This window comes from Pan troglodytes, chromosome 14 (assembly GCF_028858775.2).
Source record: "Pan troglodytes isolate AG18354 chromosome 14, NHGRI_mPanTro3-v2.0_pri, whole genome shotgun sequence".
In the NCBI taxonomy this organism is placed as follows: domain Eukaryota; kingdom Metazoa; phylum Chordata; class Mammalia; order Primates; family Hominidae; genus Pan; species Pan troglodytes.
The window spans coordinates 27,627,011-27,644,790 of NC_072412.2; the positions used below are offsets into that span (position 1 = coordinate 27,627,011).

The 17,780-nt window shown below is 39.2% G+C and overlaps 1 protein-coding gene across 12 annotated transcripts in view; it reads right to left on the reverse strand.

Moving 5' to 3' along the window:
• FLT1 (fms related receptor tyrosine kinase 1) overlaps nucleotides 1-17,780 on the reverse strand; it is a 195,012-nt gene that overhangs the window by 160,052 nt on the left and 17,180 nt on the right. For 11 of the 12 annotated variants that reach the window (XR_010150625.1, XR_010150626.1, XM_009426791.4 and 8 more), the window contains exons 2-3: nucleotides 6,870-6,966; nucleotides 6,252-6,478 (exon numbers count right to left, since the gene is read on the reverse strand). Coding sequence is in view for 9 of the 12 variants with exons in the window: in XM_009426791.4 (XP_009425066.1) it covers nucleotides 6,252-6,478; nucleotides 6,870-6,966 (324 nt within the window). In the remaining 3 variants the exon portion in view is untranslated. Of the gene's footprint in view, nucleotides 1-265; nucleotides 356-6,251; nucleotides 6,479-6,869; nucleotides 6,967-17,780 lie in introns of those variants that run through there. The other variant, XM_009426792.5, reaches the window with a different exon arrangement.

Sequence of the window (17,780 nt, forward strand, 5' to 3'; positions counted from 1 at the left end):
CCCCTCCCCCCACCCCCCCAAAAAATCACAGTGCTTACAATTGGCACTGCTTACCTAAATAATAGATATGGTCTATCCTGGTAACTTTTAAACTTATGCTAACTTTCACAAAAAGAAATACATTTTACATCAGACCCATTACACACACACACACACACACACACACACACACACACACACATATGTACTTTACATTTATGCAGGTAAAATGGATATATGAGTGTATAAAATTGAAACAAAAATAGTTTTACTAAACAACACTTACCCTTACTCTTTGCAATTTACTTGGATATTTTCTTTTCTATTCTGGGTTGGTTTTTCTTTTTTGAGACAGGGTCTCACTACGTTGTCCAGGCTGGAGTACAGCGGCTATTCACAGGTGCAATCACAGCTCACTGCAGCCTCAAATCCTGAGCTCAAGTGATCCTCTTGTCCCAGCCTCCTAAATAGCTGAGACTACAGGTGGATGCCCCAGCTCCTAGCTTTTTTTTTTTTTAATGCAGGTTGAAACCCATTCATTTGATTCCATAGCCCATTAATGAATTTGGAGGCACATTTTTAAAAGCCCTGCTCAACTTAGTAAATTTTTCCTTGAAAGAAAAAGAATAAATTTGAGATTACAAAATTTTAATAACTGTATAATCTACATTCTTAACAATTAAAACAACAACTAGCTCCTAGTTTGATGTCAAGAGCTGCAACTCCAGTACAGGGGAAATAGCCCTAACCTAGCTGGATCCTCATCCTGGTTTCTCAATGTATGAGCTCTGTCCAGCTCATGCAAGTCACTGAGGCTGTTTTCTCATATATAACATGGAAGAAATACCAACTCCCTTTCTCTCAGAGATAATTAAGTAAAAGCTCTTAAGGAAATCTGAAGTTCAGTACAAATGAGTTCATTGAATCCTCCTCAGAATCGCCACTGCACTCCAGCCTGGGCGACAAAGCAAGACTATCTCAAAAAATAAAAGTAAAAATAAGAATAAAAAAAGAATCCTCAGAATATCTGCACTGGTAGGATTTCTACTTGCTCAAGGTTTCATAGCCAGGTAGAGCCTTTTTTCCCCCCGCTAAACACATTTATATAAAAGCATAATTATTATTCTCTCCCAGAATATCTAAGTTGTTAGAAATTCTACTGCTTTCAGTTATATACCCAATGCGTCCGATAATGTTTCTACCTCAAATTATGCTGCTGTGCAAATCTCATGAGTTTTATGCATATGGGAAAATCAACTGTGGAAAAATTTCTTATAAAAATGCTCCAACCCATTGACTTTAATAGAGCCAAAGAGGAAAATAATCAAGTAAAGAGAAACAGAAGAGAAGAGATGAGTTTCTTTTACAGGGATGAACTAGAAGGGATCCACCCAGCCCCATCATTTTGCTTTTTGATTATAATTTTTCAAGAGGAGATATTATATTTAAATAGGCCCTAGAAGCTTACGGCTGGTGAGAGAGAGATATAAGCTAACTTCACAGTGTGGGGAGCTCAACACCCTAAGTTTAAGGTCTTGCTAACTAAATTAAAGATACTGACAAGTATTAACTACTTCAGAGTTGCCATTAAAAAACTCGTCTGGTCAGTTTTCTTACTTTACAGTCATAACTCATATATTACAATAATATTTCAATGAAATCCTCTAACTGTGAGAAAAGGCTGACCTGGAGCCCATTTCCTGTGTACACCAGAGTGTCAGAAAAGAAGTGCAAAAGTGCTCCTTTCTCCAAGGGGATGAAGTTCACTTAAATAGCCCCAACATTACTATTCTTCTAGAAATTAATAGAAGAATTGTACTCTATTGTAATTAGGAGGTGCTTTGTAATTTGTTTTTGTTTATGACCTGGTGTTTCGTAGCTATAATTAGATTCAATTCATTTTTAACAAAGCAATTTTTACAAATGCATATCATATTTTCCACTATTATGATTCAAAAGCCATACCAAGGGTATATCCAGAGAGAATGATGATAATGATGGTGCCTTTGCATCAAGGTAATTTAGCGTGGCAAAGCTCCACCTGGCTGTGGGACCAAGTGGCCCCTTCCAGGATTCTGAGTGTCACATTGATTCCCCTCTTTCCCTCAGCCACTCAACCTCTGATCACCAAGGCCAACGAATACCCCAATTCTGTCAACTCTCCTTCCCCACCACGACCAAAGTGAACTCAGGACACCACCTTCCACCTGCTTTGATGCACAGAGCAGGCCCCTATCTGGCCTTCCTGCCTCAGTCTTGCCCCTTCCGACCTCCTCCTGCCACTGAGAATGTGAAGGGGAAACCTGACCATCTTATTCCAGTGCTAGAACTTTCCCATGACTCCCCACAGAGCCCTAATGTGAAGTGGATTCTTGGTCCTTTGCTTGTAAAATGAAGAGAACGATGCTTCATTGGATGGTTGTGAGGATTAAATGGCATCAAGTAAATGAAACCATTTGTTTAAGTGAAAAGAAACAAATGTAAGAAATTATTATATTAGCGGAAATTTAAATTTACTAGATAATTCGGTAATTAAGTAAAGTAGTTAAATATAATTACTTGGGTACTTAAATTGATTTAATACATTATGCTAGAGGTTTGGTGGGTTTATACAAGCTGGAATGATAAAGTGCTGATATTGATTTTTCTGTACATTACATATCAGATGTTACATCCTAATCAGTGCTCAGGTGGGAACAGTGCCTGTTACACAGCAGGCAATCAATAATGCCTAAGTAATAGTTTGTTCATAATTTACATGCTGGGTTTTGTGACATGTAGACAGAGCTATACTCCTGATTCTTTTTCTTAAAACCCTATTAGACTACAAATCTACCTTTTCAAAAGATGTGTCTACATAGGGTTACTCATCCTTAGAGAAAAATAAAATGAAATCCCAGTAATCTGCAGATGCTTATTGGGGCTGAAATCCCCCAAACATATTCTAAAGTAAATATTCAACAATAATAAATACATGATAACCAAGTTAATATCTAGCGAGTAATCACAGCTGTGTATTAGGAAATGGTTGGAGTTTTATTAATGCCAGAGACAATGCTCTGAGTCATCAGAGATAAGTTTTGTGCTCCTGAACTAAAATAAACCTGTCATGGAAGTGTTCGGTAACAATGGAAGCAGACGATCAAATTTTCTCAGAAAGAGAGTTAATAAAATAATGAGAGAGAGACATAAAATATTAGACTCCTCGGAAAAGTTATGATTGTTTAATGGATTATATCACAGCTACCTTGGACTTTAATAAGGTGTGATTATGAGACCAATATCACCCTAACAGGAAACAAATAACAAAATAGGTGTTACTGTTCATAGTAGTACAGTTACAGGCTCATAGTAACTGTTTCCTAAATATTTGCTGATTAAATTAATTAGCAAGCAAGATTCAGAAGGCTCTTCTATGGTTACCATTATTGATTCCAATATCTTTTAGTATGAGTGCTATTTAAAAATAGTGGTCTCATAATATTATCATAACAATTTTTCCACTGATCTCATATAATATTCGTAGTATATGTATGTATATGTGTGTATTCCATAATAATCTATGAAATACAATGCATTTCACCATCCTTCCTTATCCAAAAACAATCTATGTGATAGATAATTTCCTAATGTCCAACAAATTATGCAAGTGTTTTATGATATTGGAACTCGTAATTTTCTGCGAATGGTTGTGGACTATCACAGGAAGGCAGACATGATAAATACATGACCTAACGGCCACTGCTCCCCCACAATCCCACAAGAGACATCAATAATCAATCATGGCACTTTTTCCCACTAAGCCTGGAATTTATCCTCAATGTCAATTTTAACATAGTATTCCACAAAGCACCTGTTAATCCATTCATTTATTCATTTAGCAATTATTATTGATTTCCTAATATGTGCAAGGCACTGTACCAGGGAGGCACATTGCAGATAAAAGTAACCAGGACAGACGTGGACCGTGCCATCACAGGGCTTAGATTAACAATGGATTTGACACTCAAAGTCATGATTGTTTGCCAGATCTGCTCTGTTGTATAGTTGAAATGGAACTAATTCTAAATAGCAGTGTCTCTCCTTTGTGATAGTAGGGGACTGAGTGGAGAGGCTTGCACTCCCTGGCTTCATAAAGCCATGATGTCTGTTGAATAGTTTAGGAGTTAAAGGTGAAAATAGCTGAACACTATTTATTAGAAAAAAAGAGATGGTTTTCTTTTTATTCATTTAAGTGTTCAATTTGCAAGTCAGACTGATAAACCTATAGGAGAAAGTTTTATGAAAATATTAGAATGAATGAATTTTTCTCCCACTCCCCTATAGAGACAGGGGCAGTCTGTGACTCACTGCAGTGTTTTCCTTTCTCCACAGATGTCGGAAAGAACACAATATGCTACGTGGAATTAGAGAAAGAGAACAGATGGCTGAGTACACGGCTTTTTCCACCACTATCAAGCGTGTTGTCTTTCCCCCTCAGCTGCAAAATTACCTCTCTGAAAGTCTCTGCTCTTAATGCTGCACCTTCTCTACCCTTCCTCATTCCTGCCTACCATCCTTTCATCCCTGCTTTAGAAGTGGGCTGACTTCCCCAAGCAAAATTCCCCGGCCTACCTCCCACTCATATGTGGAAGTGAGCTGATTGCATCCCTTGATGGCAAACTGCTTGGATGGTTAGTCCCTTAAAGTTATCTACCCCCTGGACAAGCACAAAATGTCAAAACAGAATTTGGAGGATCGGGGACATGAAAGTGGCTCAGTCAAAATCAGGCTGATAGCAGCTACAAAGAGGTTACTGTCAATAACAGGCAACTGTTCTGCTGTCTCCTAAGACTAATCCTGAATTTGGATATGTACATGTTATGCTCAGGGAAAAACACTGTCTAGTTGCCTTATTTCACAAATTTAAAAAAATCCCATGGCCAGGCACGGTAGCTCATGCCTGTAATCCCAACACTTTGGGAGGCCGAGGCAGGTGGATCACCTGAGGTCAGGAGTTCGAGACCAGCCTGACCAACATGGTGAAACCCAGTCTCTACTAAAAATACAAAAATTAGCCCGGAGTGGTGGCAGACGCCTGTAATCCTAGCTTCTCAGGAGGCTGAGGCAGGAGTAATCGCTTGCACCTGGGAGGCAGAAGTTGCAGTGAGCTGCCATTGCACTCCAGCCTGGGTGAGAGATCAAGACTCCATCTCATAAAAAAACAAACAAACAACAATGAACAAAAACTGCCTCACTAAAATGTTAGTTCTATTGTACTACCTCCAATGCAAAGACCCAGTTCCTGAACTCACCAGAAGGTAGACCCACAATGTATATTTAGCTATTGATGCTGATGGTTGGTCGTTTTCTTTTGTTTTTTTTTAACCTGATTCTGTGCCTGAAGTGCCTACTAATACTGCTTTGTGTTCTCTACAGCCTTGTTTGTGTGTGTGCGTTTTTTTTCTTTAATCCCCTCAAGATTTGAAAATTGGAACTAAACAAGAAAGAAGAAAGTGACAGGCCATTTTTATTATTCTTTCTCAGGGTTCCAATTTTACTGTGAGTTTCTACTTCTTAAAAGATTTTGCATTTCTTCCCTTTGAATGTTACTTCATTTGTTCATTCTCTAAGGAAGGAAGAACAGTATCATAAAAATTATGAATGAATGAAAATGATTTTTTTACGAGTACCATAAAAAATGAATCAAACATGATTCATTTTTGCCCTTTGCCCTTTGCCCTTTGCACTGTATCTTGGTCAGTGCCAGTTCTCATGTCATTATAGTAGTTCCTCAGTGAACATGAAATAATACAACATTGTCCATTGGAACCAGTTATATAACACTCGAGATAACAGCAACATTGCGTTTATTAATTTAGTAGAAAAAACAGTATTTTACAGTTCCAACATATAAGAGAATGCAGCTGTGTTAAATGACAAAAATCATGTATTCTATTTTGGGCTTCTCAATAACTAAGAAATAGAACTAAAATCCTTGTATTCACTTATTCATCCAACTATGGGCCACATACTGTGCTAGGAGCTGTGGGTACAGAGGTGACCTATACAGACCAGTCTCTCTCTTTGTGGAGCACATAGTGACTAACTGGGCCTTGACAATTCTGGTTAAAATTGACATCCACGAAAGTGTCTACAACTAGGATGGAATCTCTTTCCTAACCCGTTTCTTTCATACTCACTAGGAAAGCAACCTTTCCAATGGATCAGGGTAGATTTATGACTCATTTGCAAAGCAATAGCAAACAGAATGTAGAAAATGGAAGTCTTACCACTAATAAATATATAGATTGCAGATTCTGTTTCCTTCTTCTTTGAAGTAGGTACAGCTAGATATTTGCAGCTGTAGAAGCCAGTGTGGTTTGCTTGAGCTGTGTTCAAGGTTAAAGTACTGCAGAATTGTTTGCCATTTCTTCCACAGGCAGATTTAGTTATGCTCAGCCTTTCGCTTTCCTTACTCACCATTTCAGGCAAAGACCATTTATGGGCTGCTTCCCCCCTGCAATCACAGATAAGAAAACAAAACATATTTATGGCTGGGCCCTAGGCTCAGCACCAGTTCCTCAGCATTCATGTTATTAGGAAGCGGAGGTCCTCTCTTAAGGGTAGTCATCTTCCTCTTTACGGGAAAGCAACACATTCAGAAAAGCTGTAGAACAATACTCAGAATAAAGATGCAGAACTATCTGGGCATCCCTTCCCCCATTTCCCTGAGTGAGTAATGCTCTCCCTTCCCCACGAATCCCCTTTCATGGGAAGCTGGATGCATATGGTTTGCACTTTGCAGATCACAGGAGATCACTGAGGTCCCTACCTTTTTACTCTGCCAGGGAATGATTTTGCCTTAGGCATGGCAACTAGATTATTCCCAAACCAACACAGCCACTTACCTGCATTGGAGATGCAGTGTCTGGCCTGCTTGCATGACGTGCTGGGTGCCTTTTAAACTCAGTTCAGGATCTTTTAATTTTGAACCTGAACTAGATCCTGAAAAACAAATTTTTAAAATGCATTATTTGTAAATTGCCTTCTTACCTTTTTTAAAGTTATCTTTCCATAAAGGTGAGTTTTTCATTTTTAATTTATTTACATCTTTAATTTACTTGTATCTTTAATTTATAAGCAAAAGATACACTAATACAAATTTCTCTTAATTCACAAATTTTTTCTAGCTCTACCCTTGCTCATAAATATTATATATCCTTTTATACCAAATGACCTAAATAACATCCAAAAGCCTATTTATGTAGAATGGTAATGGATTCATATAGGTTCAATGCAATTATATTAAAATATATAACTAGTTATAATATTCAAATATGCAATAACTTAGTAAAAACTCTCAAGAATAAATGTCGGTGTCATCCAAAATATATTTTCAATACTGAACTTTTTCCAGTGTGGGTCATCTAGTCCTATAGGCCTGTCTCATCTTTTTTTCTGAATAAAAAGTACAGAAATTTTCCTGGGCTCTGAATTTCATGCAATCATTAGTTGAGCAATGATATTTTTGGCCAATCATTTCCCTTTCTGAACCAGTTTCCTCATTTGGAAAACTAATTATAGAATCAAAATCAGTTTTAGAAGACATTTGGTTTGTCTTACGTAATCTATGAGTTCCCTCTACAATGGTACAGTCAAAAGGGAACTGTTCACACGCTTACGTGACATTCGACAAACATCTCGGAGGATTGTTGTGAGGCAATAAAGTGAGGTGGTGAAAGTGCTTTAAAATCTACACATCTCCATATGATGCAATAATGACATCCATTTTAGTGACTAGCTGTATCACCCTAGACAAGTCATCTCTCTTTCCAGATCTCAGTTATCTTATCTGTAAAAAAGAGACTGGACTAGACGACCTTGAAATCTCTGACCTTCCATTTCTCACAGTCCCAGCCTGATATAGCTTGGATGCTGACCCTCCAATTCTGATGGTGAATTGTAATCCTCAATGTTGGAGGTGGGGCCTGATGGGAGGTGTTTGGGTCGTGGGGGTGGATCCCTCATGCATGGCATGGTGCTGTTGTTTACATCTGATTATCTGAAAGTGTGTGGCACCTCCCCCCTTCTCTTGTTCCTGCTGCCACCATGTGATACACCTGCTCCTGTTTTGCCTTTGACATGAGTAAGGGCTCCCTGAGGCCTCACTGGAAGGCGAGCAGATGCTAGCACCATGCTTGTACAGCCTGGAGAACTGTGAGTCAATTATACCTCTTAATAAATTACCAAGCCTCAGATATTTCTTTACAGCAATGTAAGAACAGCCTAACAGACAGCCTCATGATTTTTTGAACCATAGGTGCTACAGAGGCTGAGCCTCCCTTGAAGCTATTACTGACCAATCAGAATACTATCACTAAGGATCTCTCTCGCCTCCTTCCTCCCCTCATCCCTCAGTCTCTCTTCTTCTTCTCCCTCTTCTTCACCAGCCTCCTCCTCCTCCCCTCTTCCCAGGCAGCTGCAATGCCTCCGAAAGGCAGGGAATGAGGGGCCCAGGATTAGCGTTCCTTAGGCGGGAATAGAAGTTAGCAGGAGAGAGGAAAGAAATTCTTGGAGGGAGGAAAACTTAGTATTTGGCACCAATCTCAGGGTATAGTTTTCTTTAAAAAATCAGTTTAAACAGTGGAAGCAAAGGTAGAAGCTCTAAGTGAATGGTCATGGAGGCTTTACCATTAGGTCACAGATCTGTGAGATGATGTGTGTGTCAAATACCCTGGTTATGCCCAGCAGTCCTCTCCAGCGTTTCTCTTGGATTTGACCATCTCAAAAACTGGATTCAGTTAGAAGATCTGCGTTTGAGGCTTAGCTTTTCCACCTACTGACTGCATGACCTTGGCATCACTTAATTGGCTGCTCCTCAGGCTCCTCGTGAGTGGAACTGGAAAGCCTACGAGCCACCTCACAGGCAGGGTGTGTGCATTCGGTGCTGTGCTGTGGAAGAGGCTGGCTTGCTGCCTGGCACGTGGCAGATGCCCACTGTCACCAACATCTAGGGGAATCACTTCCCCTCCCCCTGCTTCTGTCAGAATATTTTGCTGGGTATATAATTTCAAAGATACTAAATTAACATATGCTTTTCTGGTATTGCTGATGATATAAATTAATATCTTTTAAATTTTTATTTTATTTTATTTTTGAGACAGAGTTTCACTTTGTTTCCCAGGCTGGAGTGCCTTGGTGCGATCTTGACTCACTCTGCAACCTCTGCCTGCCAGGTTCAAGCGATTCTCATGCCTCAGCCTCCCGAGTAGCTGGGACTACAGGTGCACATCATCAGCGTGGCTAATTTTTTGTATTTTTAGTAGAGATGGGGTTTCGTCATGTTTGCCAGGCTGGTCTTGAACTCCTGACCTCAGGTGATCCACCTGCCTCGGCCTCCCAAAGTGTTGAGATTAGAGGCATGAGCCCAGCCTAAATTAATATATTAAAAGTAATTTTTACAGACAGTAGATCCTGGTATCAAAGTACTCCTAAATAAAATGGCTGAATATTAACTAAATTAAAATCCCTGTTTCATATGGATCCCATTGGTCTATCAAACAACCTCCTAGATCAAGTCAACCCCTTCAGGTACCTAGGAACGTATTTTAACTCATACTTATCTTTATGAGTTTCTTGAGGCAACATGTGGCCCCAAATCAGGGATCTGTGGAAACGCCAGACTTTTCCAAAGCCACAGCCAGCAATGGATAACACCTGCCCTGAGAAACTTCCATGCCAGAATAGTTTCTGCCCTTCTTTATGGCATGGAACTCTGGGGATTTAATTGAGCAATTGTTCATGTGCTGGAAAAGATCCATCGAAGCTTCCTGTGGAAACTTCTGGCATTACTTGTAGTTATCTCTGTGGTCTGTCTGGAGAGGCTGAGCGCTCCCGTCCAGGAAAAGAAGCAGTTCCCCTGTTTGTGACATCCCACTGCCTACATCTTGGTTTCCAGACCACATGAATCTTTCTTTATCAGCAACCTAGAACACCAGTACTCTTGACCCTCATCAGAGGAAACCGCTATCTTCAAAGAACCACCCAAAGCCCAGCTGAGAGAAGTGCTATTTATTTATTTATCTACTTATTTTTGAGATGGAGTTTTGCTCTTGTCGCCCAGGCTGGAGTGCAATGGCACAATCTCGGCTCACTGCAGCCTCCGCCTCCTGGGTTCAAGCGATTCTCCTGCCTCAGCCTTCCAAGTAGCTGTGATTACAGGCACCTGCCACCACACCCAGCTAATTTTTATATTTTTAGTAGAGACGGGGTTTTGCCATGTTGGCCAGGTTGGTCTCAAACTCCTGACCTCAGGTGATCTGCCCACCTCGGCTTCCCAAAGTGCTAGGATTACAGACGTGAGCCACCGCGCCGCGCAAGAAGTGCTATTTAGAGAAGATCTCTTAGACAGTGTGCCCTCTACTTGTTCGTGTCCGCACTCCCCATGCTGTCCCCCAACCAGAAGACAACATAACTGAGTGGTTAAAAGACACTGACAAAAATGGGGTTATTCTAAAAAAAGCATTGCCACATAATTTGTCTCCAGTAACATCAGTGTATTTTGCACTTGGAATGAGGAAGCTAGATAAAAAATAGTTAACCAAAACACAGGTAAACAGAAGTATAAGAAAACAAATTTCCAAGTAACTGGTGACTTCGAGTGCATCACTATCCTTCAGTTAATAGGAAACTAGAATCTCATAGAGGTTATTGGAGGTGTCAAGATTATAGTTTAACAGGAAAACGAATAAGAAAAAGGGAAAGTGAAAATATTTATTTCTTGAATGTTTTGAATTCACATTATTAGGCCTTAAAACATTTCTTTGAGGCAGTTTCATGTCCATGTACCTATCTGAGTAACAAAGATTCAACATTTGTTTTAGCATCTACTGCATGCTAGACACTTGCCCATCTTATTAGTGATTTATATAAAGATAGATGTGTATGTACATACCCATAAACACGTGCATAGTCACAGCATGGGGAAGTCGGCTTGATCGTCTCAGTAGCTCAGAGTCATGTTGCCCATTTACATAACAAACCTACAGGCTATTTCATTTTCAAGGGTGGAGTGCTATAATTTAGCAATGAATCTCAGATGCGGATGAGAACTTTCTAGTGCTTCACATGGCAGCCTAGAAATCTGATTTAAAAGAATGATTTTTGTCCTCCCAATAAATGATCTTGTCCCTTCTGTGAACTACTGTTTTCATCAAAGTCAATTACAACATAATCGTAAGAGGCATACAGATCTCCTTACATCAGGAAAACATTTAAATAAAACAAAACAAAAAAACTCAACATAGAGCATGAAAATGGGCTTTATCCCATGCTACTTTGTTAGAAAAACTGTCAAGGTCAAGCAGTGTAGGCTAATAGCATTAAAAAACCAACATGTGAACGTGGACTTATTTGAACACTGACACTTTGTATTGATCTTATCTGAGTATTTTCTTCATTGTTTTTCTGTTCTGTATTATCTGGCAGGTGGAACAGAACTTTATGACTCTTTGACACAAATCCCTTCTCTCCTTTCCCACATGCTAGACCTCACATAGAAAGCCTGTACGTAGAGTGTTCTAAAATGCCACCCCTAATTCCCCACCTTAGTTTCATTAGGCAAAATGGAATGTTTTCTTTGACTTCATTGGGAAGAGTGAATACATATCCAAGTAAATGATGGCTTTATTTTGCAACTAAATCCAAAGCCCAGATGATTGAGGCTCTTTCTTCAAATGCTCTTCAAAGCTGCCATGATGGATACTAAAAGAGCCAACTCCCACTGGAGGTCATTATGAACCAGACAGCCTTGAGGTCACTTGTAAAACTCAAGACTCTCAATGTAAAGTCTGTAAAGTCTGACTAAGAGTATGTTTAGAAAACTGCTATTTTTACTAATCTAAATAAACAGTGTTCTAGCTGGTCGAACCCAACTTCAGGACAAATCCCCTGGTTTCTCTCCCACCAGATGCCACCTTGGTGCCCCTTATTCTGTTGAAGTCTTAGGGTTATGCTCTGTAAGAAAGGAGCTTTATTTGAATATAATTCATGAAACATCTGTGTTTTTCCATTTTTTATTATGAGTCATTAATCTCCCTAGCTCTGCCATTTGCGAGTTCTGTTGTGGCCATGGGCGGGCCACATTAAGCCTCCGATTCTTCATCTGTCAACACAGGAGATTAGGGTTCGGTTTTTAGGATCCTTTCCAGCTAAAAATTCTGATCCTGGGATCACAGTAATTGATAACAATGTATAAGTTAGAAATCACATTTTAGAAATACTTATGGTTAGTAAAAAGACAACAGCCCAATTTTAAAGATCAACCAAGGCTCTGAATAGACACCTTCCCAAAGAAGATATATAAATGACCAATAAGCCCATGAAAAGATAAAGGACATCATTATTCATCAGGAACATGCAAATAAAAAACACAGGGAGACACCACTTCATGCCGACTGGGAAAGCTTAAATAAAAAAGAGATAAGAACAAGTGTTGGTGAGAATGTGGAGAAACTGGAACCCTCTTACATTGCAGGTAGGACTTTTAAATGGTGCAACCCACTTTGGCAAACAGTATGGCAATTCCTCGATGGTTAAACATAAGAGTTGATCATAATTTAAACACATGACTCAGCAATTGCACTCCTAGGTATCTACCCAAGACAGATGAAAACATCCGTCCACATAAAAACTTACACACAAATGTCCACAGCAGTATTACCTATAACAGCCAAAAAGAAACAACCCGGGCCCAGGGCAGTGGCTCACGCCTGTAACCCCAGCACTTTGGGAGGCTGAGGAGGGTGGATCACCTGAGGTCAGGAGTTCGAGACCAGCCTGGCCAACATGGTGAAACCCTGTCTCTACTAAAAATACAAAAATTAGCCAGGCATGGTGGTGCGTGCCTGTAGTCCCAGCTACTTGGGAGGCTGAGGCAGGAGAATGGCTTAAACCCGGGAGGTGGAGAGTGCAGTGAGCCAAGACTGCGCAACTGCACTCCAGCCTGGGTGACAGAGCAAGACTACGTCTCAAAAGAAAGAAAGAAAGAGAGAGAGAGAGAGAAAGAAAAAAAAGAAAGAAAGAAAGAAGGAAAGAACCCAATGTCCGTCAACTGATGAATGGGTAAATAAAATATGGCAGATCCTTACAATGTGGTATTATTTGGCAATAAAAAGGAATGCTGATATGTGCTGCCACATAGATGATCTTGAAAACATTATGCTGGCCCACAGAGAAAACGTCATGTAAGTACACAAGGAGAAAGCAGCTATTTGCAAGCCACAGAGAGATGCCTCAGGAGAAACCAGACCTGCCAGCACCTTGATCTCCTTGATCTCAAGCTTCCAGCTTCCAGAATTATGAGAAAATAAATTCCTCTAGTTTTATTGTTAAAAAACAAAAACAGGCCGGGCATGGTGGCTCATGCCTGTAATCCCAGCATTTTAGGAGGCTGAGGCAGCTGTATCACCTGAGGTCAGGAGTTTGAGACCAGTTTGAACAACATGGTGAAATCCTGTCTTTACTAAAAATACAAAAATTAGCCAGGTGTGGTGGCATGCACCTGTAATCCCAGCTACCTGGGAGGCTGAGGCATGAGAATCACTTGAACCTGGAGGAGGAGATTTCAGTGAGCCGAGATTGCACCACTGCACTCCAGCCTGGGCGACAGAAACTCTGTCTCAAAAACAAAACAAAACAACCACAGACACACACACACACACACACACACACACACAAACCCCACAAATCATTGTGCTAAGTAAAAGAAGCCAGTCACAAATGGCCACATATTGTATGATTCCATTTATATGAAATGTTCAGAACAGGCAAATCCTGGAGACAGGAAGGTAGATTAGTGGTTGCCAGGGCTTGGGGGGAGGGGGATGGAGAGTGACTGATAATCAGTATGGGGTTTCTTTTGGGGGTGATGAAAATGTTCTAAAATTAGATTAATGGTGATGGTTGCACAACTCTTGAATGGACCAAAAACCACTGAATTATATACTTTAATATTCTTGTCTCTTACAGTCATATTTTGGGGTGTCATATTCTGGTCTCCTATAGTATGTGAGCTTTACCTCAATAAAGCTGCTATTTTTAAAAACCCAGCAACTTATGACTAAAGTAATCACAGAGTTATGTTGAAGGCCTAGAATATCCAGTTATTTTGAAATTTGTTGCCACATATTACCCCATCAGTGTGAGATTTTACACTAGTTGTTTTTCCAGCTTAAAACTTTAGAAGGCTGATTTTAGAGACCTAATTTTCCCTTAATGTTCTGTAACATCACTACCTAATAGTAGAAGTTTACAAACATGTTGCAAAAAACTTGCTGTTCCCTCCCCCATTACAATCTTTTCAATTTAATTTAGTGTTAGTTTTAAATCACTCCTAATTGCATATTTTGAATTTTCCCTATTTAAATGGAAATTTTTAACAAATTATGTCACTAGGACTCTGAATAAATCTGGTGTTTCCTTTTATATCAATTTTTTATTTCTAATTTATTTGTTTTTAACTTAAAGCTCTGTATATTCCGTTTATTTGAAATGAAATGCATCTGTCTTTGATTTTGCATACTGTGTTTTCAGTAGTACATAATCCTGAATGATAAATGGCCTCTTTATCTAAATAGAGATCCCCTAAGTATCATGTTTCTAAAATTTGAATTTAAGATCATGAGCCTTTTACAAAGGTTGTTCGAGGTTAATTAAACATAATTCACAATAAGAGAAAATATTCTTTCCTTAAGATGTAGCTTATTAAAGGCCGAAATCTCATAGACTAAATCTCATAGAATCTTTGTGGTTGGTGGCAAGGGTGGGAGAAGGGTTAAGAATGCAATTGCAAATTTCCGGAAGCTACCAACATTTTTATTTGCGATGCTTATTCTTATAGGGCTCTGAAACTTAATAAAAAAAAAGTTAACTAACTCTTAGTTCTTAACCTCTGTGTCATATCTCTATCCAAGTATTTATCAGATAATATGAAGTGGGCATTATAAGTGAATGCCTAGATTAAAATAACCACATTAAATGGAGACTACACTACCAGCTATGCTGACAGGGACCATGCTTTGATGAAGAGCATTATAATGTCCCATCTCCTCTCACTTCCAGAATGATGGAGAAAGGCCAGAGAGTTCATATTCCATCCACCAACAGACTAAATAGAAGATGTGAAAGCCATGGGGATTTGTATGAACTGAAAGCATATTTTTTCAGTCCCAGTCAGCAATGATACTAATTTTTAAAATGTCAGGTTTGTCTTCCAAAACAATTGGCCTTAAATCAAGAAAGAATGTAAAGAAATGAAAGAATGTGCACATAAATACACACACACACATGCACACACACACACATGCACACACACACATGCTTGCTGACACGCATGCATACACTTTTCTCTCCATGAGAACGTCAAGTTTGTTTGAGTGGTGGTGGGGAGGTTGATGTAGAACTAGAAGAGGTTTTTGGTGTGTGCTTTAATTACATTTTTCATTCAGCTTAGGCTTAGGGAAAGCTCTTTCTAGGCGGGGATTTCGAAATTGACTTGAATGTGGCAAGAGTATGAAGCTGTGACTCACTGCGGACTAATCCCTTATGCAGATAAGATTATTTGTGACTTTTACATGGGCAACTTTACAAATATGTAATATTTTATTTTAGAGTAATTGTGTTATTGGTCTTTAAGGTCCACAATATGACTGAATGTTTAGGCAGCTGCTGTCCAGCAACATTATATTTAGTTTGTAGAAAGTTTCTAATCCTAGGAACCTGCTTTTTCCTTTAAATCTTTATAGTATATTAAACGCACTATTTTACCACACTGATTTCTTGCTTTAGAGGTTTTGCCATTCTAAGTAATCCTCAAACTATTAGATTCAATATGTGAAGTCTCTGATCTCAAAGTCTGAATAGAAAATTCAAAATAGTCATGTATATAGCATTTATGTCTTGAATCCAGGTGTCAAAAAATAAATCAAGAAATTACCTAAACGTTTAACACCAGCAACTGGAATTGGCACTTCTCCGCAATTATGTTCATTTCAATAATTCTGCTCTGGTTTGTTCATTTTAAGGCTGTCTTACAATTCATATTTTAATTGTCTGTCAATGAAACTCATAGATAGGTTTTGTAGCTCTTGGCACAAAGGACATCATACTGTTAGCCACTGAAGTGGCCAAAGTCTAAAATCATCAGAACTTGGACAGTTTTCATCCCATCCATACATGGGTCATTGACTTTACTCATTTTTCCTTAAGCTTCAGAAAAGTTATTTACACGGAAAAAAATCTGTGTGGTTTAAAATGTTTACCAGGAAAAAATGCTCTAATAACGTCAACATTCCTACTGTCAATGTTTATGAGGGAAACATGTCTTCCGCGTGCCTCTCTGAGCTTTTTACTTGACACTGCCTTCTTTGAGGGTCACAGTTTAACAGGGCACATTCATTGATCATTAGACCTGTCACCAGGCTACCATCAGGGACCTACCCTTCCAATGACCTATAGCCATGCACAACTCCTTTTCATGTGACATCAGAGTTAATTAAGGTTGGTTTGGGAGAAATCTCCTGCTGACCAAGGAGTTACCTTTTCCCAAAAACTGCTCTACTCCTACACCGCTGGTCTGTTATTAAATGAGTTCAAAAACCACCTCCATAGAGCTGTCTAACAATATGTCATTTCAGTTTACCATACGATGTCATGAAAGTTATCTGAGCTGCCTAGGGCAAAGGTCAAGATCTGGTTGACAGGGCACGAGACATAACTCGTAAAATACTCGGTAGAGAAGTCTGGTAGACCTTCGTCTGGTTATGCAAAGGGCCACGAACAGAGAAAACACTCTTTACACCCTAAAAATGCATACAGGAACGTTTTGTCTGTTAGAAAGGGCTTGGACACATCTCTGTTTTCTCTATCAGTGGCAGGACACTTGTTACATTTGAAGCATACTCCCCACGGGCTTATGTTCTTATCCAATGTCACTGTTCAGAGGTCTGCAAGGAAACTGAGCTCTGACGTCACGCCTTATAGAATGGATCATAATTGCCAGTAGTGTTATGCTACTCAGAAGTTGTTTCAGGCTGAAATATACACATTTTCAGATTGTGAACACTTGGAAGAGACATGATAACTGATTGCTCAGTGGAGGTGCCATTTCAATAAACACACTCAATGTATGTGAGACTAAATATACAGGTGGCTTAATGAAAGTAACTGAATTTTTAAATTAATTTGTTAATTTTTTATCAATTTGTGCATCCTCTTTAGAATCATAGTATCTGATCAGTGACAAAATGCTTTTAGCTGCAAGAGCATCTGCACAGAGTTGTATTATTAAGACTAGTAGTACTAATAACATGCTTGAACTGCCTTAACTTTAGATTTCTAATCTCTAAATTATTTAGGATTGCAAATTTCAGTTCTGCCAAAGGCATCCTCCATGTTCTCTTTAAATAAACAATTACCAGTTTGGAAGCATAGCATGGAATGCATGTGACTCGCCATCTAAAATGGAAAGTTTTCTGTTTTACATAGCATCAGGATTACAGTTTGGTCTATGTCCAGATATTTTACCAAATACTCTGCTTTCATTACTGTTCAGTGTCAAAGTTCCAGGCATCTATAGAGATGATGACAGCATGTTTCAATGTTATGGATTTGTCATTTATGTGGATCCCTGTGGGTTCCCTTCGAAGGAAAGTCTCACAGAAAAGATCTGGGAGATATTTTATCAATTCCGTATAGGAGCTTGCCATGTAACAGTTTAAGTATAAAAGTGGGAATTGGAACTTTTAAATTTTATTCAGCTA